Consider the following 23,442-nt stretch of genomic DNA (forward strand, 5'->3'; position numbering starts at 1 on the left):
TTTTTCCCAACAAGGTTGCCTCCATCATGTCTTTGATAGTTTGCATGCATTCTAACGTGATTTGCAAAAGGAAGGACTTTCTTTGCAAAGTTTTAGTTGTGCAATATTTGCAATGTTTTTTCTTCCAAGGTATTCATGATGAGTCATGTAACATTCTTGTCGGAGCAATCGATCGTGTTATTATTATTGCTCTATTAATTATTATTGCTCTATTAATTTTGATATGCGGGTTTGTCAAATTTTGATTGTGTTTGTGATTTCGACTCAGTTGCACGTTTTTATTTTTTATTTTAGCTTCTAACAAGTAATGTATTTTCTGAAACTAATTTCTTTTAGTCACGTTTAACTGTGTACGAGGTGTTCTTATATTGCCTCGATATTGAAACCTGACAACCATCAAAACGTTGGAATTATTCCGAGTTGCTTTCAGTATGGATGATCAACGACGTTATTGATCATACGGGTGGGTGGTTATAGACTGATACGACTAAACATGCCCGCACCCTATTTTCGATTGCCTCAAACATGTTTAAGTCTTCATATTAATGAAAATGTTGCAGATCACCAACTGCAGTTGCGTACAATGGTCTTCAGGGGCGAGCGAGTCTTATTTATGAACGAGTCCAAAAGTTCTATGGTGCCTTTTAATGCAAAATTACTTCCGTCGTTTAGATATCCAAAGACCGTAATGGTGCAGGAAGAAAACGGAATATGTTATCACACATGGATCACAAAAGGAGAGAAACAAAGGATCACGGCCACATCGATACATGTCGATTCCACCATTTCAGTTTCGATATAATACCTTGCGGAAGAAAACCTCGGCTCGGTTGTCCTGTGAAAAGGAGAAACAAAGGATCACGGCCACATTGACAAACGTCGATTCCACCATTTCAGTTTCGATATAATACATTGCGGAAGAAAACCTCGGCTCGGTTCTCCTGTGAACACAAAATCTGTCGATAGAAAATATCGCTGTCGCAAGTCATTGATCGTTAGTCAAAACCAAGGTTCGCAATATCGTACAGTACCGATATTTCGACCTGGGCTCGGTACCGGTACGGTACGGTATACCGAGCGATATACCTAGGTGTATCGAGTACTGTAGCACTGCTACAATGTTATATTGCACTCGGACCGGTAACAAACGGTCCGCGTACCGATATCCTGTCGGACCGGTACGTACCGTCCATACCGGGCGGTACGATTCGGTACGGCAGACTCGACTCAAAATAATATCTGAACAGAAAATATCATATCTGGGGCTTGACACGCCTTCCATTCGCATCACTGCCATCGAGGGCATCATTCGTGTCTGCACTCGAAACCGCTGAATTTTCTCCTTTCCCGGCAACATACTGTAACAGCTCTTTTAGAAGTGATGGACAACTGACCTTCAAGTATTTGAATCCTTCAGATTGCACCACCGCCGCAAAATTCATTAGAAAAAAAAAAAATCTGTTAAGAGGTAGAGCGACACGAGTTACCTTTAAAGCATTATCTGGGATTTGCTTTGTATGAGAAAAAGGACATCCAGTGCACGGATCTCTTGCCGATCATGGGCTCAAGGAAAGTTGAGACATGGAGTCTTATCCTTACAAACAAAGAGGTCATTTTCATGAACAACAATCATATCCTTACCATGACATGTGAAACACAAACCTTTGATATTTGTTTTAAATGGATGTTAATGCTATTGAATTTATGGCAATTCCTTTCATCGATAGACAACATTGATGAAGTGTCATATTCCACTTGATGTATTAGAAATATCAAGTAAATTGTGATCCCATCTATCTTACAGACTATACACAAGTTTATTTTTACACGAAAGAACTGGAAGGTCTGAAAGCTATAATTGCATAATGAGAACAAGATATCAGTCAAAGGACAATATGATAAGAATCAAATACATCCAGATTACCTAAAATATACATGAGAAATAACCCATCAACTTTGCTAGCAGGGTACCGCCCTGTGCTTTGGAAAGAGATAATTACATTAGATCTTGTCAAAATTGCTTGAACTAAAATTGATTGCAACAAAAGATCAGGTCAGTGACAAATGTTCCAAGACCGGCAAAGTAATAGACAGAAATGAATGTTTATTCACAAAGAATTCTGCGGATACAAGGGTTTCATTTCAACTACAAAGGAAGAGCACAATGGTCTGATTAAGTGCCACACCATATGTTAAGGCAAAAATCAGAATAACTCGGCATTCAAAGCCTATTTACGCAGTTCATTGCATTCCTTGCTGACAGAGAAACAGCACCATGAACAGGCAGCTGATAATTTTGTAAATTCTGTAACTATGTACTGAAGATGTAACTATGAATGCATTTAACAGTGAAATTACCTCTTGGGATAGAATACTAAGTGTACCTCTCAAGTTCTGCGGTAATGCAACAAATTTGAGACAAACAGATTCAAGATGAAAACAATGGTGCTGCTCAGCCAATGCTAGAATGGTGGCCACTGTATTTATAGCAACATCCTCACACAGCTTGACTTCACAAAGTACTTCAAGCCTGTCCAACGCATAGCGGTCAGTAGCAGCAAGCAAATGTTGAGCCATTAGAGTTGAAGCGCACTTTGCATCCCAACCAGTAATCCTTTCCATGTCACATACGGAATCCCAGTATATAAAATGGAGTAGAGCCTGAAAATAAGAACAAGCAAGTTTTGTTTATGTTGTTGGAAAGAGTCCATTTATATGACTAGAAGATGATAAAATGTGCAAGTACCATTGTGCTAAAAAACATAGAATATGGTATAAAGAAGTAATAGATTCCACATACTCCTTTATATATATAATAGTGATAGGACTCAAACATATACCATTGACTATTAACCACTATTTTTATGTCTTACAAAATTGAATTACATGTAGCAAAACCTCAGGCATGCACAAGGGAAAAAAAAAATTAAAACAAACCCTATCATGAAATGATGAGGCCCAAGATTGCAAGCAATTTCATAATATAAAAACATGTACAACCTCCATTCTTCATCATCATTGCCTAATATAAGATTTCAGTGTTATTGATTCAAATACACTGCAGATGAAATATAGGAAACACCAATGGTCTATAACAATAATTATGTCATTGTCAGAGGTAATCATGCTAAGTTGATTAAATTTCAGTCACTGATTGAACTGAACATAGCTTGTGACCAATATTTCTGTTGTTCTTTAAGTCACAAGTGTTCTATCCAGCCAATATCAGCCTAAAGAAACAATTAACTTCAGAGAAACTATGTAACATATAGGGTGTTAATTTCATTTTACACTTGCTTTTGGGAAGATATGTTATCAAAAGTAAGCTCCACAAACCCCATCCAGAAGCACCTGGGCACTAGAAATTCTTAATTCACAAATCATCTAAAGGAATCTTTTTGTGTTCAGTTTTCCATATTAATGAGAATGTGTTGAAGGGTAGTTATAATATAGCACAATGTCAACTTTAATTAAACCTCATTAAATGAATATAAACAGAAACGAAACTGCAGAGTCCATAGTGATAGTGGTACAGAAGAAAATATCAAAATCAGTAGATAAAATACGATCCTACCCATGGTATGCAGTACCGAATGGTACCGCCCGGTATGGGCGGTATGTACCGGTCCGACGGCATATCGATACGTGGACCGCCTAGTACCACTACAGTATTACAGTATTATATTATAGTAGTACTATAGTGATGCAGCGACGTACTGTAGCAGTAATAAAAAATATATAAAATTGTTCGGTATACCGGTATCGTACCGAACCAATCTCGAAACACCGGTACGGTACGGTATTGCATACCTTGATCCTACCATATCCTGCATTAATCTTTTGAAAAAACATGTTACGAAGAGAGGCACAATACACCACTGAGAGGACTCAACCATGTGATATGGATATATAGTTTATTATATTTGACAAATTAAATCATCAAGCTCTCAGTTATTGCATTAATTGGTCATAATTTTTTATCTTGGGCAAAGTGAAGTCTATCTGTGCATCCTCAAAATGTTAATCTACATGTCAAGACAAATTAATTCATGCCTTATCAGAGAGTGACCCATCATTTTTTATGTAGCAACTATAGATCAAATTTAACCCCGGACATCAAGTTCTGATGCCACTAGCATATAATAATTCTATCAAAAATTAAACATCCTATGAGCAAACAAAATTTGGCAACGACCTCGGAAATCAGAAGTTATACCCTTGTCGCTCAAGGTAACTTTTGAAGAAAGGGGCTTGCCACAAAAGCCCAAGAGACAACTGGCATGTCTGCAATGAAGTAAACTGGCATTACCGTGTATGAAGGTTAAAGACATGCAACAATATAGCATATACTACACCATTAACTCAAGGACTAGAAAGAGCTTAGAGTTAAAAATCAGGAAAGAAACAATATTGACATCTTAAACAAAGAGAAAAGGAAAACCATTTGGCAAAAAGTCAGACTAGCCTTTAACATACAAATTAATTGGTGAAAGAGGGAATCCAAACCACTAACTGAGAGACCATGAAAACAAATAATGAATATGAACTAGAAAGACTAGATTACCTTGAAAACTGAAGGTTCCATATCTTCAACCTTTATGCAATGCATGTTTACATCTTTCATTGGACCAAAAAGTTGAGCCCTGAACACAGGTGATCGAGCTGCAAGTACCAATTTATGAGCATTGAAAACCTCACCATCAACTTCAAAACTTATATCCGTCCCCTTTTCACTCTTTAGAAGCTGCCCAAAATGCTGAGCTATGTCAGAGGGTGGCACTGCTATGGTGCAAATGTTGGGTCCTTCTGTGTATGATCTAACAACACCAACACTACAATTAACCAAGAGACAATCATCTTTAAGATAATCTGATGTCTCTAAAGCTGTTCTTCTGTAAAAACGCTTCTACCCCCTGCATCATTTGCAACAAATGTAATATCCTTGTCAATGGTCATTCATAGTATGCATTACTTGCAACATCTTTTAATGTATAAAAAACACATAATATTAGGTTCCATAACAAGCACTTAATAATGCATCATTAGTTATATGAAACAACAAAGAGGAACAGACAATAAAACCAACGCTATTCATGCTTTACATTAGTTTTATTATTCAAACTATTAGTAAAATTATTATTATTTATTTTATGTTGCTACATTACTGCAACAATAATTTGCATTTTGATGACATCCAGCCTCTGAAACATAATGCATAACCACAGTAATCACTGATGACTCGTAAAAAGACTAATCAAAAGAACACTCCTTGGTGCAAACCGATCATGTCGTTTTTCTTAAAAGATGTCACTGAGATCCGAAATAAAGCTCAAAAACAACCAAATGGAAAGAAAAGATCATCAAATTGAAAGCATCGGATGCAACTAAACAGGGGATCCAACAAGAAAACAGTTATCTAAATTCTAAAGCAACTCACCAAATGCTGCCGCGGTGCTTAACATTGTAAGGGCCGCTCCCGAGCATCCTACCAAAGTGGCTGTGAACCTTGTGCTGCTCTGTCCCGCTCTGATCCAGCAGCGTCAACTCGAAAAGCGCCCTCACGTCGGCCCCCTCGCTCGCGAGGGCGATGAACAGCGACACGTACGCCGCGCCGTCCTCCGCGCTCTTCCCATCGGGATAGAAGTAGATGGCCCAGTCGTACCCCCTCACTGTGAACGTGTCCGACACAGTGTACTTTCCGACACCCATCCCCTTGAGCAACGAGTACCCCGAGATCCTGAAGTGGTGGGAGCCGTTCACCGTCTCGGTGACGGACGTCGACGCCGTCTCCGTCGGCGGATGAGGAGGGGCCGAGGGGTGCGAAGACGACGAGAAGTAGGTCGGCCGCGCGGACGTGCCTCCTCTGCCAACCCTACCGCTACCCATCTCGCCAGGCTTAGATCGACACAATCGGCGTCGGATCGACGACGAAGAAGGAAACGCCTGAGGTCTAACGACTTGGGTTTTTCCGTGATAAATCGATCGATTGCGAAACAGCAGCAGAGTTCGATCAGGTCGACAAGAACGGAACGCAGAGCGATTCTTATCTGCCCCGAACACTGCACTCGTCGAATCTACCCTCGCAGTGATTGCATATAAAACATGGGCCCACATGAGACTCTTTGCGGGCCACAGCTGCTGTTTGCGGCAAGTTTGTCGGGTTATCAGAAACCAAGTAGGAAAGATACATGTTGGGGGTTCGGTAAGGAGGGTAAATGACAGCGGTCCGGTTTTCTTTCGGGCTAAGTGAGGGACCGGTTTATCCGAGCCAAATTTGTTTTCCATTAAGATTAAGCATATTCCAATAATCACACTATCAATCTTTTTAGTGTCTGATGCTACCAAATTTGTTTAAGTTACTTATATTCAGGAAATAATTTATCCCAAAAAAAAACTCATAATCACTTTTCACTACAAAATACCTTTATATTAAAAATTACCCAATGAGGTCTTTGTTCTATGAATGGATAGGTTGCACATAGTTTTTCTTTTTTTTGGTTAAATTGAACCGGTCCGGTTCGAATAAATATACTTAGTATATATATATATATATATATATATATATATATATATATATATATATATATATAAGCTTCCACCAAGAGATATCGAATTTTTACGAATTATAATTCAGTTTATTTTTTAGTGTAATGCTCAACTTTTAGTAAAATAGTTCAAATTATTATAATTCATTTTACCATAACATGATTGAAACCGGGATTTTTGTATATGTTTTGAACTTTTATAATTATAGTAGAACATTATTGTAATAAGGATTATATGATTTTTTTTGTTTTTATGATGAATTTAAAAATAATTAATTATAAAAAATAATATATTTTGTATTAAGAAATACATTCATTAATAGGTTAACTTCCAATGCCAACTTAAATTTTCACAACTCCATTCAAAAAGGTTCTAACAATGATTTTAATATATTTTTATGATCTTAAGATGATTAATTATTAAATTTGATATATATTTTTAATATGTTTCATTAATGAATGTATTTAGATTTATTTTTAAGTGTAACTTTTTCTTTTGAGAAATAATAAGTAATGAAGATGGGATTTAAATTCAAAATATTATAATAAATTATCAAGATCTTTATCAGTTAACTAAAATTTTAAATTCTCAATCTTTTGTAAGATTCCTAATATTTCATCACCAGAGATTAACTTTAATCAAACAAATTAAAATATTCTAATCAAACAAATTTAACATGAGTTTTTTTGTTTTAGAGTGTAACATGGTTTCCTTAGGTAAATTCTAAAAATAAGTTGAATGTACTGAATTCTTTTATTTTCTGATAAATTTAAATATTTTTCTATCAAAATTGATATATTTTTTATATGATGGTGGGAACATAGTGTTTTTCAACTTATTTTTAAGTGTAATATGAGTTTCCTTGAGTAAATGGATGATTAACCCAAATCGGTGTATCGACTTGAACGATTAAAAGAAGATAAAAAAAAATTATTCAGATTAGAGATAAAAATAAAAGTCTCTAAAAAATAACATCATCCAATAAATTTTCAATAGAAGAGTGTTTTCCAAGTATAAAAAAATATGAAGGTTTTTCATTAAATTATCTTTATTCTAATGAATATTATTTGGATCATTAGTGAGCACTTAGTTGTTTTCGCCATTTTAATACCCAAAAAAGAAAAACCAAATCCTCTATATTTGGAAGTAATAGCAGAATCCTTATTTTTGATTAAATTTATATCTATTGAGATTTAAGAATCATTATATTTGCTCTACAATAGAATTAAATTTATTTTCTATTCAAACGTGATGTTATAATTTATAATATAATTGAATCTCAATAATATATTAAAAGGTATGAATAATGGTTTACAATATCATACTAACCTGATAAAAGACCCGTAAAAGTGATACGTCTATACACCTTTGTGTCAATATGTACAGTATCCAATTGATCGATATATCGATATAATATATTATTCAGAACTTTAGTATGAATAACTAAGTATGACAATAACTTATAGTTTAAATTTAATCACCTACTAGAGTGAAAAAAGATAAAAATTAATATTAATGTATTTATATTTATAAGATGATGACGGAGTGATATTAATTCATTGAGACTATAAGCAAATGTTAGATTTCGATGATTGGATTGATAGTAATATTCGAGGATTAATTTTTTTTTGAAGGATAAAATACTTATGATCTGAAGTTATGACAGATACTTTACTAATGTAATATCAATCTCATGAATGATTTTTCTAAAATATATATATTTTAAATTTTAGTTTTTTAAATAATATTTTTAATTTTAAAATACATAAAGTATCTCTCAAAAGCATTTTAGTCAAGTTTTCTCATCCTTTTTTTATCCGTCTTCAACTATTATAATTTGGCTCATTTACAGTATTTTATTAAGGTATGGAAACATCATAAATGTGATATTATGTTATATTTCATTTATTATCATTGTTTATATATCATTATAATATCATATTTTTAGGTTTATAGTTAGTTTGATTAAGATTAAAAATTTATTTAATTTTTATAATGTTTTTGAGTGGATATTTTTATTGTGATAATCAAAACATTATAATACGTCAAAAATACTATAATTGATGATAAATTTTTTAAGGTAAATATTAAATATTTTTGAAATTAAATATACTGTTAAAAAACAAAAAATAGGAATAGGGATTAAAAACATCCAGAATATAAATATATTTTTAAATTCACACCGATAATATTATTAATTTTAATGCTTATTAATTGAAGGAGTTTTCACTAACAATCGAATGTGAGAGAGATCACATAATAAATTTAATAAGCCAAAAATATTATAATAGACGAGAAAATTTTTGAAGGAAAGTTTGAGTATTTTTAAAATTAAATATATTGTTAAAAAATAAAAAAAGGAATACCGATTAAAAATATCTAAAATATAAATATTATTAAAAAAGTAATCCCAATAATATTATTAATTTTAACGTGTATTAATTAAAGAAGTTTTCACTAACAATCGAATAGGAGAGAGATTACATAATAAATTTAATACACAATGTTAGAGAATTAAATAATTATTTTCAAAAACATGGAATCACATTTCACCTTAACGCGTTTGGGTGGTTTTGCGTCTCAAACACCCAATTCGTTGCTTCAACCGAACACAATCGGCGAGGAAGGCTCACCGGTGGAACGGCTATATAAACCAACAGCGTTACATTTCCCTTTGTGAGGCATTTCTATCATTGGCCGAAGAAGAAGCATCAAATAAAAAAAGAGGGAAAAAAAATCACCGAGGAGGTGGGGAATCGCGGCGTCTTTTTCTACCAGTAGTGTGATCCACCGACTAAAAAAAGGGCAAGGGGGGAAAGAGGAAGGGGGGATGGAATTGGTCGGTTAGACGCCGAAGAAGAAGGGGGAGGCGAGCGAGGGGGCAGTAGATCTGGCAAACGTTGGGGGGTTGAGGGCGCGGAAGGCCGGGAGCTCGATGGAGGGCGAGGACGCCGAGGAGTGCCGGCCGTGGCGCCGGCGGCTGTCGTCGATGGCCGTCTCCTGGTCCGCCCTCTTCCGGGTCTCCTTCCTCTTCCTCCTCGCCGCTGCCATCGTCACCGCCTTCATCACTCTTCCCGTCGAAAAGGTAAATCGAGGGGTTTCGCGTTGTCTAATCGTCACAATCTGCGATGTCTTAGGCGGCATCACATTGTCGTGGTTTGTTAGCGTGTGATGATGGTTCCGTTCGTGGAATGCGATGAGGATACGAAGCATGATCTGGTTAAACGATTACATGTGGCGAAGTTGTTCCTAGATCCATCTGTCACTGTTCTTTCTTCCTCGCGGAAAATTTATTTGGGTTATCTGTGTTTTTAATGATCAGTATTAGAAATAATAAGGATGGGTTTCTTCTCCTACATTAGTTGTTAAAGCTTATGTCCGTACCCAATCTTCCCAAAAAGACTTGTCTCGATGGATTGATCAGCATTTAGTACACATGCTTGCATAATGTATCTGTAGCTAGATCGGCCGGTGATTTATATGCTTGTCGATGTAACCAGATTTTACAAGATAAACTGGGGTATAGGGTCAGCAGAGTCTGATTTTGAGGCCCTGAATGACCCATGACAGCATAAATAAACAGAAATGTAAATCTTAGCATGATTGTCACACTACCTAAACCTGACTCAGCTAGACCACCCAATTGCTCCAAGGTTTTATCATTTCACTTCTTCGATGTGATAATTTCTGATCTTAATTGATGAGCTGAATTAGACATCAAATATTTTAATCAAACTGTGGAACCTTAAGGTTTTATGATGAATAACTACGTAAGGTTCTCTCAATTAAAAATTTGTATGATTGTCCATTTCCTCCTTCTATTGCTAACTAGAGAAAGTCTTCCAAATCAATAATGACAATCTTTTTGCTCTACAAATCTCTGACTATGTTGTTGATGTTTCAGTTTTCAGTTGTACTGTGCATACCACCATTGCCATCTTTATCTGGATCTTCCAGTACTCCATCCATTTGAGAAAGTTTCTACCTAGACAAAGTTACATGTGCTTGTATTTGGGTTTGTCTAGCTCATCTGCTATTTAATCAGCCATGACCTGCATTGCAATTCTTCAAACACCTTTACATTATTTTTTTGCCAAGTAAGAATCTGGTCCTGTTTCGCATTTTAGCCTGTATGCTATGAACATGTGGCTACTTTTTTGTTTCATCAATTTAACTCTCAGGAAACTCAAAATACTTGATTAACTTCCTCAAAACAGGAAAAAGTGTAATCTTCCCACTAACTTTCACGCAAACTGGATATTTTGTTGGTTTGAGGATTTAATGCATTCGTGAGCAATATTGCTGTAAAGGTTAATTGATGTTTATATTAACTTCCTCAAAACAGGAAAAAGTTTAATCTTCCCACTAATTTTCACTCAAACTGGATATTTTGTTGGCTTAAGGATTTAATGCATTCATGAGCAATATTGCTGTAAAGGTTGATTGATGTTTAGAACTTTTAGTGACAGTGGTACGAATGCCTTGTGTTTATAGCTTTTAGTGACAGTGGTGTAAATGCCTTGTGTGCTTGAATCCACTTATAAGATACACTGTCGATTAAAGGTTATTTACTTTTGTGAAATGCTTATACCACTTCTGTTGTCAAAGGCCTCGTTGATTGATGATCATCACTTTTGGTGATAATGGTGTTGATGCCTTTTATGCTACCGTAGTGATAGGTACCTTACACTCTTGATTGAGGACTACTCATTTCCTCCCAAATACTTAGATTTTTTAAACCCTATACTTATTTTTACTCTTGAGATTGCTGAACTGTTTGTTATAACTGACTTCTATGAAATGTACAGTTTGATGCACTTGCTTATGCTATTTTCGCAGAAGAAAAGACCATTGAGTTATCATATTTCCGCTGCTATTATAATATACTACATTCATTGGGTTTTACTACCCTCCAGATATAAAAGGAGATTGTTATCTAACCTGTGATTCAAATTTTCTTAGTTATTTTTTTTCAAAAAAATTGTTGATTATATGGCCGGTTGACTGTTTCTTATATTAATATATACAAATGTTAAACTGCAAACTGATTATGTTATTTAGAAATCTATCTTCACAAGAAATGTGGTTGATAATGATGGTTGTGTTCACACTTCAATGACAATACCTTATGAACAAGTACTTGATTTATTTTCCTTTGTCTTCTGTTTTGCATTAATGTCAGTGTTCTGGTCTGTGTAACTGTTAAAATGGTTAAGTTTTCTGTTTACATCAGCTTTTGAACTTTTGATGACTGAGCCTTGTGAAATATGCTTGCTGACAGATTCTGAAGGATTTTTTAGTCTGGGTCAAGCAGAATCTTGGTCCATGGGGTCCTCTAGTGCTGTAAGTGACAATAGGTGTCTATTAATAGATCTCTGCTAGCCTTCTTTTTCTCTGTATGCTGTTATGGTACTCTTTACTAGATATTTTTTAATGTTCACTACAACAAGTTCTTGTGCAATTATAATTTGTGATGACGTGTTCTTTCTCTGTCAATTTTATTGTTTAGTTCATTGTTGAGCAATTTTATTATTGTAGTACCACCAATTTTCTTTTTTTTCCTTTTATTTTTTTAATTTGGGATCAATATTTTAGTGTGCAACGGTGTTGTTGCCTAGTAACACTAATTTGCTTAGAGTTCATCTCTCATGAAGTTAGTTTCAGTCTGTATAAAACAAATAACTTTTAACTACTTGCTGTTGCTAGTAAAATTCTTTTAGATGGTAGCTTGATGTCATCATGGAACATTTCTATTCCTCTTGGTTTGGTAGATGGATTTTAATGTTTTGATGAAATGTAATATGCTATATCTCCTGTTGTTTGTTCCCCTCATTTGTGTGTTTTTTAAGTTTGAAATAGGCTAAGCATTTGATAAAAGTTAAGCTCTTATGGCCTAGGTTTAAGAGTACATATTGATATCTTATATGAAACATCGAAGAAAAGATAATTGTTTGAACAGTTTAAACAATATGTGATTACCATTTATCTAACTTAAGAGAAACACACGTATACTTTTCATAATAACAATCATTTCTAAATATACTTCACATTCATACAAAAAAGTAAGCAATTTGTTGACGTTCATGATTAGTGGAAGCAAGGTTTGTCGTACCGGACTGTACCGCCCGGTACGGGCGGTACGTACCGGTCTGACAGGTCAGCGGTACGCGGACCGCTCCGTACAGTAACACTGTAGCAGTGTACAGTGATCGGTACACGTGAGTGTACCGCTCGGTACACCTGGGTGTACCGAGCGGTATACCGTACCGTACCGGTACCGAGCCCGGGTCGAAACGCCGGTACGGTACGGTACGGCGAACCTTGAGTGGAAGAAGTATCTGTGTACACATGTTTCGTACATTAATATAAATTAATGCAGATGATACATGTGTGTAACATAAGTTTCCAAGAATTTGACAACATAAGTTTCCATGAAGTTTTCATTTGATGTTAAACAATATCTGACACGGATGTGGCACAACAAACATTTTATAGTGTTATATCTCCTCTCTCTAACTTGTTCTTTCTAAAGGCAGACTTACCCTCCTAGTTTAGTTCACCATCCATCTTTGTTATTGGTTTCCATGTTGCACTAATTTTTGCCCCTCCAACATGTGGACATTCGTATTACTGTTGACCTCTCTACTGATAATCATTGCAGCCAATTTATTATTCTGGTCACTGAGAATGTCACGTCTCATATTTCCATGGAAGTAGCTTTCCAGATTGTGCATTGATAGCTAGAAATTTAGTGCTGGCGAACTTTATGCATCAGGCTCTCGACATTGTGGTGTCTAGGAAGGGTCAAAGTTGCCTTTACTCTACAAGTAGGTAGCACTACTGTCCCAAATATTTATAGGCCTGCAAGCCTGCTGCACCCTGCGGATGCTAGCAGCTGTCTGTTGCATTTCTGGCTGGCTGGATAGCGATTATTGTCAATAAAGGATCCCGTGTCTTCTATGCTTAAAAATTAAAATGAATATAAGCATGCATGTGTACAAGGTAAAAAGTTTGCAATTAGTCAGAAAAGAATGATGGCCTTTTTCTTTTCTAGTGTATTGCCCTTCACATGATGCAGATCGATGAATTAAGCTTGTTGATTCTAAGGTTGCCTTTCTCGAGTATTACATCTTGATAAATACTGTCAGTCCTGAGTATTATTTTTTCCCATATTCCTTATCTGCTTGATGTTAATCTTGTTTCTTTCTTTAATTAGGGCTGTTGCTTATATTCCTTTGACAGTGTTAGCTGTTCCAGCATCAGTACTTACGGTAAGTATGGAATACTCCTTATCTTGATAAAATGTTTAACTAGTGTCATTACATATTTCCAATTTTTTCATCCATATTCACAATATATGTTTCTCATCAATTAACTGTCTTTGCTAAAGATGATTTATCTTTCTTGAGTGGCTTCTATCTCTCTCCTCTCTGTCCTATTTCTACATGATATAGCTGATTTATTACATTTCTAGTTTCCTTTGAGGTCAAATTTACATGTTTTCATTTGACAAAGATTCAAAAGGATAGGGTTCATAGATTGCAACTCTCTCACAAATTCATAATACATTTCGTTTCCAGTCGTTATGCTTTGGCAATGGTTAACTAGTAAATGAGCAATTTTCATTGTTTATATTTCTCATGTCTTCTTGTTGTCTAATCGCCTACTTGGATCATTGATGTAATTTAAAAGATCATCTATACTCTTTCGGCATCGTTGTATGATATATTAAGTGATGATGATAAATGAACACTTTTAAGTTCTGCCATGAGTCTTGAGTTGATTTGGTTTGGATACCTAGTGTTATATTATGGTTCGAACATATGAAAGTTAAATGTGTGTTATGCTTGTCTCTCTTTCTTCTTTTGGTTCAGCAGTTAATACAATTTTGCTTTGCCAGCTTGGTGGTGGATATCTTTTTGGGTTGCCCATAGGGTTTGTGGCTGACTCTATTGGAGCAACAATTGGTGCAACAGCTGCATTTCTTCTTGGTAGAACGGTAAAAATAAATAAATTTAGACCTTATCAGTGACAGTTGCCTGTTTATTCTTTATTCCATCTATTAAGTGCATCGTTATTTCACTCAAGTTGTTGTATTCTAATAAAGTGATGGTTTAAATTTGATAATAAAAAAGGCCGACAAATACTTTCCTCTTCAACTTCCCTACAAACTTTGAGTTGCAGAATCTTGTTTAACATGTAATGCAATAAGAAAGATTTAAATGAGCTGATGCTCTTATGAGTGAGGATTTAATTACGACAGTGTGTTCCCAAGATAGCAAATATCAAGTTGGTTTGTGTCTGTGCCCTTGAAAAATTGGATGTTACATGATGATCTAAAGGCTATTTAAGTATCTTACTAGTTGTTGTTTACTTGTTTATGATCATGCAACTAGAGGACAAACATCTAAATTTACTGTAGACATAAAAAATAATCTAGAAGACATGGTGACTAAATGAAAAGTCTACTTAAAACTTAAAAGTTCTTCCATCAGCATTTTTTAACTATTTGAGCTGCATGAGTGAAATAATAACCCAACATTGTACCTATATTCTTTCTCATTCTACCTTTGTTCTTGATCATACTAAATAGAGTGAGCTTAATAGGGTACCTAAATCTATGACACCTAGGACATCGTTGTGTATGATATGTTGATTTCATCATCCTTCTCAGTTGTTCCTATTCCCATTGTTTATTTCTGACAATTATCTATAGGTAGAGCTTAACATCTTATGGGCTTCTACATTATTGTACTTTATAATTCTATTTCATGGTTTTGTCGGTAACTTTGCAACTATGCTTATAATATACTGATTTTACTTATCTGATTATACCTTGGAGGCTTGGAACATGTTGGAATCGAAAATTTATTGTGATGCTGTGTCTCTACAAATTTATGACTATACAGCATAAATATATCCTTTTATTTTGTTCTCTTGCAGATAGGGAGGCCTTATGTTATTTCCAAGTTGAAGGATTATCCTAAGTTTCAGGCAGTTGCTATTGCAATTCAGAGATCTGGTTTTAAGGTCCAAAGCTTTTTTCTCTGAGCAATCATATTTCTACTTAACTTTGAGTGAAGCATGTGATTGAAAATCTTTAACTAAGATGGAAGGCACAAAAAGAACTCCATAGTTTGTTTATTTTTGCCATAAAATGTTACTATTGAATCTATGGTTGCTTCACCAATGATTGTAAATGATTCGTTCGTACTTCTTCTGATATGCGTAGATTATCTAGGTTTGCACTTTTGTCTATATTTATCCAGATAACAAAATTTTAGTCTACAAAGTATCAAAGAATTGCTTATTAATCTACTTGTACATATTTGCGGCCTACTAGCAATTTGTCCAGCTTCTGATATGTTATGGCCGTAGGGAAATGATGTGTCACTGCATATGCAGCTATATGCATGTGTGCCAATTCATCCCATACATAGTGGATTTTCATGGTCTCTATATGCATAAAGCCCACATGTGCATTGGATGCTACTTATAATCATTATCACAATGGTAAAAAAAGAGGTGTTAATGAGTGAAGTGGTGGAGGTGGGACGTATAGGCAGGAGACACTTTGTTGATTCATCAGCAAGGTGCTATAAAGAAGGTGATCTCCAGTTCGTCTCTATGACTCACCTTTACCTTCTCTGTTCTTTCTCTCATCTTGTCTTTGATGCTCTTTGTTGACCAACACTTTGCATTTCTTTTCCTGTCTCTTCTATTCGGTTATAGACTAAATCTTCATCTTCAGAATATTTTGTTTTCAACTTTATTATAGTTTTTGACAATCATCTTTCTGTGTCTCTTTTTTCCTTTATATTGCCTAAATCAGGGTTTGTCTTTTTGTAGCATGAAATCAGCCAATTTCTTCTGATTGGCACTACAATCCTCGATCTAATGTTGGTTTACACCTATAATTCTCTACTTTGGTGTATGATGTTCTTTATTTACATATCCATAGAAACATGATTATGGCCAGAAGTTGTCCTGAGTTTTGTTTGGTCATATTTGGATCTCCAATCAATAAAGCAAATAGATGTACTCTTCTAAAAAAGGATTAGTTTATTAGTTGGGCTCAGGACATGCTTTAAAGTTTAAATCTGGACTGGGTTTGCACACCTGCTATCAATATCTATCTGAATATGAATTTTGACTAGAGTGATTCACAATGGTGAATGTGTGATGGGACTTATGGTGGTATTCTTGAATTAGATAACCTTAGATATATACTGGTCTTAATTGTGAATTTATTTTTAATATCTGCAATAGTTTTGGATCAAATGTCTTCATATAAATATTTCAGATTCAGAAATGCCAACTTTTACTTGATGATTTTATAATTTCCAAGGGCTAAGATGGGTTAAGTACTTCTAAGCAGGGTCTCCCGTACCGAACCATACCGCCCGGTACGGGCGGTATGTACCGGTCCGACAGATTGTCGGTACGCGGACCGCCTGTTATGCGGTCCTAATGCACTGTAGCAGTGGTACAGTATGCGGCACACCTGGATGTACCATTCGGTATACCGTACCGTACCGGTATCGAGCTCAGGTTAAAATACCGGTACGGTACGGTATTGCAAACCTTGCTTCTAAGTGTCTAAGGTCTTGTTTTCTTGAGACGATTATGTTGTCTGCTATTGGTAGAATCTGCTTGCAAAATACTTTGTCAGTTTGTTCTATCATGCTGCCATAAGTTGACATTGTTGAGTGCAACATTGGTGGAAAAATATTTCAGAGAACAGAAAAGGTAAACTTTGATTGTTTGATGGAATCAGTAACTGACATGTTTCTTGTAGTACATGTAGAAACTGCTGTATCAGATTTTCTGGGAATAACTTTTCTGTAGATTGAGTTTACTCATCCAAGAGTTGACATTAGTTTTTTGTTGTCTTTCTGCAGATTGTATTGCTGCTAAGGCTTGTACCTTTACTTCCATTTAACATGCTAAACTACCTCTTATCTGTTACTCCTGTTAGCATTGGAGAATATATGATTGCATCATGGCTTGGGATGATGGTATGCTTCCTAGGGACTTCTCTTCCTGGTTTTAGCTTTGTACTCTTTCAAGCTTTTTAAACATCAATTATTGGTATTAAACAGGAAACCCCAGGTCATATGCATTGTTTATGAGATTCTTAACCATGTATATTCTCTTACATGTTTATCTCTCTTTTTTTTTTCCTTTAGGAAGAGTGGTTATACAAGTTCCTTGGTACAATGATTTTCCTATCTAATAGAAGTTTGTGGATTTATCATGTGCTATGATGTTCTGCAATAAGCAACAAGTTTAGTTGTCATTCCTGAGCTCCACTTGAATGATGTAGAAGCATCCGAGTCTTCAAAGTTTTGGTTGTGTTTATATGCCTTATATCATCATTAACAACCTGGTTCTTCAAATCTATATGCTATTTCGTCATTTTCATAACTGGCTTTATTGTTTCCCACTGTGATATTATGATGCATAGGCAAGAGGTCTTCGAAATCCATGAAACTGACTGAACATTCTGAGTTTTCTTAAATATGTTCAATACAATGAACCTTCAATTTGTACAACCATCATTGATTTGGCACTACTGACTCCCAAGAAGAGTGTGAACTTACAAATATGATTTGCTTCTTTCATTTGGTCCTATATTAAGTTTTCTTTAAACATCTTTAAATTGCATATTTGGATTAGTGACTTAAAGTTAGTGGCACTTATCATTTTTTTGGCTCATCTTCATCATTATGCAATACCATGCCACACATGCTAAAAATACTGTGGCCGCATCTCTTTGTTCCTTCTTTTCTCTTTTGATTCACACATTTTTTTTCCATTTAAATGAGGTATATCTTTAAATTGGTCTTATTGTGTTTATTAGAAGATCCTGAAGGTTGTTCAGGCAATCAAAGGAAGTTAGGTTCAATATTTACATGTGTTTTCTGTTTGGTTCTCAGAAGCACTGTCAAAGTGTCAATGGCTCAGAAAAAAAATAATCATTACTAAGTTCTTGAACATGTAGTAACATGGAATGGTGATCTAAAATCTAAGTGGTTTTCCTTTGCAGCCGATAACTTTTGCACTGGTATATGTTGGAACAACCTTGAAAGATCTTTCTGATGTGACACATGGATGGAGTGAGGTTTCAACTACTCGTTGGGTAAGCATTAACTGCTTTATAGTGCCATCATATCTGTTGTCCATCTCTTTCTGTTGATCAGCATGGACAAAAATATTCTTATCGGTAATATAGTTCATTTGTTTGGTTAGAGTCATAAAAACTAAGACAAAAGTATTCTTATTGGTAATATAGTTCATTTGTTAGGTTAGAGTCATAAAAAGTAACCATTGACTTGTTTTATTCCTCAATTTCTGACCTCATGTAATTTTTACATGTTTGTGTGCCTTATTAAAAGCGACAATGTCTAGTTGGGTTGTTGTTTACCAAAAGCATCACTGCTAGACCCTGTGTCTTTTGCTCCACTGTTCTCGTGTGGAGAGGACCAAGGGAAAAAGCCATGAAAAGTGGTCCAACAATTCTCTTTATCAGTAGAGTCCCACTTATATCTTTAGCTAGTTGACCTTAATTAGGTTGGGTCAGTGAATTAAGAATATAGCTCATTCAGAGATGTTTAAACTTCAAAGATCGAAGCCTCTTTCAAGGTCTGATAAAGGATGCTGTTCTGAAGTCTGAACATATTGTTTATAGTATCTTTTCTTTATTTTCCTTGTTTTCTTCTCTCAATGATCACCGCAGAAGACCTCTCACCTAAATCAAATCTGTTGAGTAGAACTGGAAAGTATTTTGCTTGGTGAAAGTAATCATACTGAAGGTACCTTAATCCAGTAATGGATTTTACTTTTCAAGACTTCTTTGGGTCTATTATTAAGAGATGATATTTATTCTTTCCTTTATTCACTGTAGATTATGTTAAGCTGTTATTTTATGATGAATATGTGAAATAATATTTCATCTACCATGAAGAAGACCAATACGGGTAATTGCAGGTGCCAAATGCCTATATGAATGGTACTTATTGCTATAATAGGGTGACAGTTTATGCAACCTTACTCTAGGTCCAGACAGATTCTAGTTAAGCCTTTAGGAAAGATCATCCAATCAAATTTAATCTTTCTTAAAAATAATAATCTTTCTTTAATGTCTTTTTCACTCTATCTGATGATGAATTTGATTATAAAATCCTAATAAAATTGTGAAAAATACCTATTACAAACTTGTCTTGATCAAGCTAATGTAAGCTGAGCAAATATCTTGAAGTGATCAAACATGTACAATACACCTGAGCATTGGTATACACATTAGTGGCACACTACACAATGTGCAGGGGTTGGCATGATATATGCCTTTGACATTTGTTGTGCCAACTTTATTTACAATATAGGTTAGCTAGTCGCTTCTTTCAAGAAACAAAGCTGAGTGATATAGGACTATGGAGTTGGTGTCTGGTTTGTGGTCTTCTCAGCTAATTCTTTCAAGTGATCACTCGATTGACATGACATTTGAGCAATTGCGTTGTGTTCTACTTAGGCCTCCAAGAAACTCCAAATTTGTCAATAATTTTCTAAATCCTTTCCCATCAAACCCTTGGCTTTCCTTCCTCTCAGCTGCTACTCGACTTTCTTGTCCCTGTATCAACATACCAACTTTGTTAACAACTTAATTGATTCTTTAAATTCACCAAGGGCATTAGGTCTGTATCTTTCTTGGATATGACTAGGCCCCTTCCCTTCCTCTATGGCCTTCCAAATTTCCTCCAGAATCTGTTATAGCTGACTATATCCTCTTCCATAATTCATACTGATGTTTGAACTGGGACCCATTTAACACTTTTGATCAACTATGTTGATTTTGTAAATCCACCAGTAGCATGCCATCAGATATGCAACCAATAAAGCATGGACGTGGATGACATGGAATCTTTGAACAGCAGGAGACAACATTGCCTGGACATTGTAAAAAAATATGTATCTTCTATATATTGTAGTATTTTATATGCAAAAGTATATTATGCAGAATTTAGATAATTTATGATCGTTGTTAATGCATTACCCATCCACAGAACCACATACATAATTTTAAAGATATTATTCACATTGTAGGGAGATTATTCACATCATAACAAGGATTCTTGTGACATATACGCTGTTAGGAAGGTAAGGGCATATATGCCACACTGAGCAGCATGGTGGCATTGATACATGGCTAGGCCAAAATTTAACTTATTAGCAATGAACACTGGCCACACCATCCGTGATACTCATTTGTGCCTGCCCACAGAGTGGCACGTTGACTGGCATTCAACATAGAACTCAATAATTAATTATATTAATTTCACAGCATGCCCCATGTATTTAACATGGTACCACATATTTAAGATTTCATTCTTCCTTTCTTAGTAAGAACATGCTTGTGATCTTTGTCTATAATGAAGATTCTATTGCTGTTGTAAATGGACTTTTATGCCTTCACCTATTATTCTGAGTTGACAAATACCATTCAGTGTTTCAAGACATTTATTGAGGCTTTTGTTGGCATTGTATATTCACCTTTTCCGTATTTTAAATGGATGCAGGTACTAATTATATCTGGATTTGCGGTATCTGGTAAGAAGTCTATCATGTGTACTGGTTCTTCCCTCCTGCATTTGTCTTTGTTAGTTCTAGGTTAACTGCCTGTCATAGTAAAAAGGGAAAAAAATATACACAAGAATATGGTGCCTGCAACATATCAAAAGAGGTGGTCTGATGCCAGAAAGAAAAAGTTCCTTCACTATTTTATGTTGTAATGTCTTGAAATATTTTTGGACTAAGAATGACACTTGCAAGTTGTGACATTAACTCAGTCAATCAGGAATAAGAACCTCATGGGGTGACCCTATAGAATTTCCTGGAAATTAATTAAAGTGCCTGACTAGTTATTACTGGATCTAAACTCGTATATTGCGTTGTTAGCTTTAGACTAACATTCAGTTAACGAACTGGACCATTCAGGGATCTGATTTTTTATTATTTGGTCGGACCAGCTAGTCCAGTCCTGGTTTAATTACTATGTTAAAGGCCTTTCTTATCGAACCAAATCTATATTGATTATTCTAGCTTTTGGTTGACTGGAAGTTTTTGAAGAAATTCCTGTGCAAAGTACTGGAGACATCATAAACATCTTGCAAATCTTAATGATCTTCTTGATAATTTTTTTTTCATATTTATAGAGATAAGAGTTGGCCATTGATCAATCTTCTATTGTACCTCTGCATAATGATATTGTTGTGCAGGAGATTCTAGATAAATAGAATTTTGCCTTACGAAGAATTATGATCAAGTTGCATGAGAATAGAACTTGGAAGAGAGAATAGAAAGGAACCAATGGCACAAATCTAATTTTGTAATTTTAAAGCATATCATAATTTGTTGAATTCATGTATTCAAATCTTAAGATATGGCATCAGTATACCTTTGTTTCTATTATTTTTATGCAGCTATGCTGATGGTGTGCGTTACAAGAGTGGCAAAGGCATCTTTAGACAAGGCGTTGGCTGAGAATACTGAGGTGGAGAACATCCTAGTGACACCACCATTACCAGTTCTGTTCGGTCCTCCCTCTGACCTACACCAACCTCTTGTAATCAAGATTGACCCTTCGAGCGACCATCACGAGAAGTAGACTTTTTTGTTTCCTCCCATGTAAATTCTTTTTGCCTGCCAATTTCTTCAGTAATCGTCTTGGAAAAAGCTTGTCTCGAAAACAAAAAAACATTTGGATAAAGCAGCATTTACCTAAATACGTGGAAGTTGACAAATAGATACAAAAAAATTAGTTGAAATGTTGATTCTTAGTGGAAGTTCATATTGTCCCCAAACTTTTCCTACTAAAAACAGAATTTGATCAATATTGGTTGATATTTATATTCTTGTGATGCACTTTTAGCTGATGAAACGATGACAGAGTGCTGCGAAGTTCTACGAGACTATTACCAACTCAAGGTTGATGGCTTAGTAGTAGCTGATATCAAGAAGCTCACGCCTGCACAAAAGAGGCAAGGCACATCTGTTAACTAAGCAGAGGTATGGCACAAAAATGGTGGTTCTTTTACCGGCTAAATTGGATATTTTCATTTGCTTTGAAATGTATCATCTTGTTGACTGACAAGATTCAAAGAAACACAATATTTTTCTTCTGTTTTGTGGGTGTATTAAAAATTAAAAGAGGAGGCGGAGGGTTTCATCTTATCAAAATCCACCCATTGCAGAAGGAATTGATGAGTTTGACTTGGGATGCTCTGTGATGAATTTATCTTGGATTTATTTTTTTTCAGTAAATTGCCTTAAATCTGTGCCTATTAGAAAAACCACATAAAGAAAAGCTGAGGGGAGGGTAAAGCGTCACATCCCGCGGATGTTGGAGTGTTGTCGCTGCCTTGGATAAGAGCTTCTCGAGCATTCCTCCAACTTCCAGTATTAAACATAAAAAGGAAGTGGATTTACATATGTACCCTTTGGAAATAACAATTTAATACATAAATTTAGACTTAAGTGTTAAATATTTCAAATATACCACAATGCCCCCAGTAGCATCATCTAGTCATTAAAGTTAATTAGAATAATGTTTCATCGGAATATGAATATTAAGCTTAAATTTACAGAGAGAAAAGTGAAACTACTAGCTTTGGAAGAATATATGTAATATATACATATATAATGTCAATAAAAATATATAAAATTGCATTTATTAGCCTTTCATATATGACATTGTGATTAATCTTATTTACTTAATTACCACTTTGATTTTAATTAAAATTATAAATGATAATAATTATTTTTAAAATATTAAATAACAAAAATATATTAGATTTATTTGAACTTTAAATTATATATAGTCAATTCTATAGCATATGT

The 23,442-nt window shown here is 35.0% G+C and overlaps 1 protein-coding gene and 1 pseudogene across 1 annotated transcript; one reads left to right on the forward strand and one right to left on the reverse strand.

Moving 5' to 3' along the window:
- Positions 1-919: 919 nt before the first annotated feature.
- LOC135607849 (BTB/POZ and MATH domain-containing protein 1-like) lies at positions 920-6,011 on the reverse strand (annotated as a pseudogene).
- Positions 6,012-9,220: 3,209 nt separating this feature from the next.
- Positions 9,221-22,436, forward strand: LOC103979458 (uncharacterized). The gene is made up of 9 exons (XM_009395617.3): positions 9,221-9,631; positions 11,828-11,889; positions 13,763-13,817; positions 14,447-14,545; positions 15,490-15,576; positions 17,448-17,564; positions 18,596-18,688; positions 21,123-21,153; positions 22,026-22,436. Exons 1-9 carry the CDS (start codon positions 9,482-9,484, stop codon positions 22,208-22,210), a joined length of 879 nt encoding a protein of 292 aa, XP_009393892.2. The 5' UTR covers positions 9,221-9,481; the 3' UTR covers positions 22,211-22,436.
- The last annotated feature ends 1,006 nt before the right edge of the window (positions 22,437-23,442 follow it).

Source organism: Musa acuminata, chromosome BXJ2-3 (assembly GCF_036884655.1).
Source record: "Musa acuminata AAA Group cultivar baxijiao chromosome BXJ2-3, Cavendish_Baxijiao_AAA, whole genome shotgun sequence".
In the NCBI taxonomy this organism is placed as follows: Eukaryota; Viridiplantae; Streptophyta; class Magnoliopsida; order Zingiberales; family Musaceae; genus Musa; species Musa acuminata.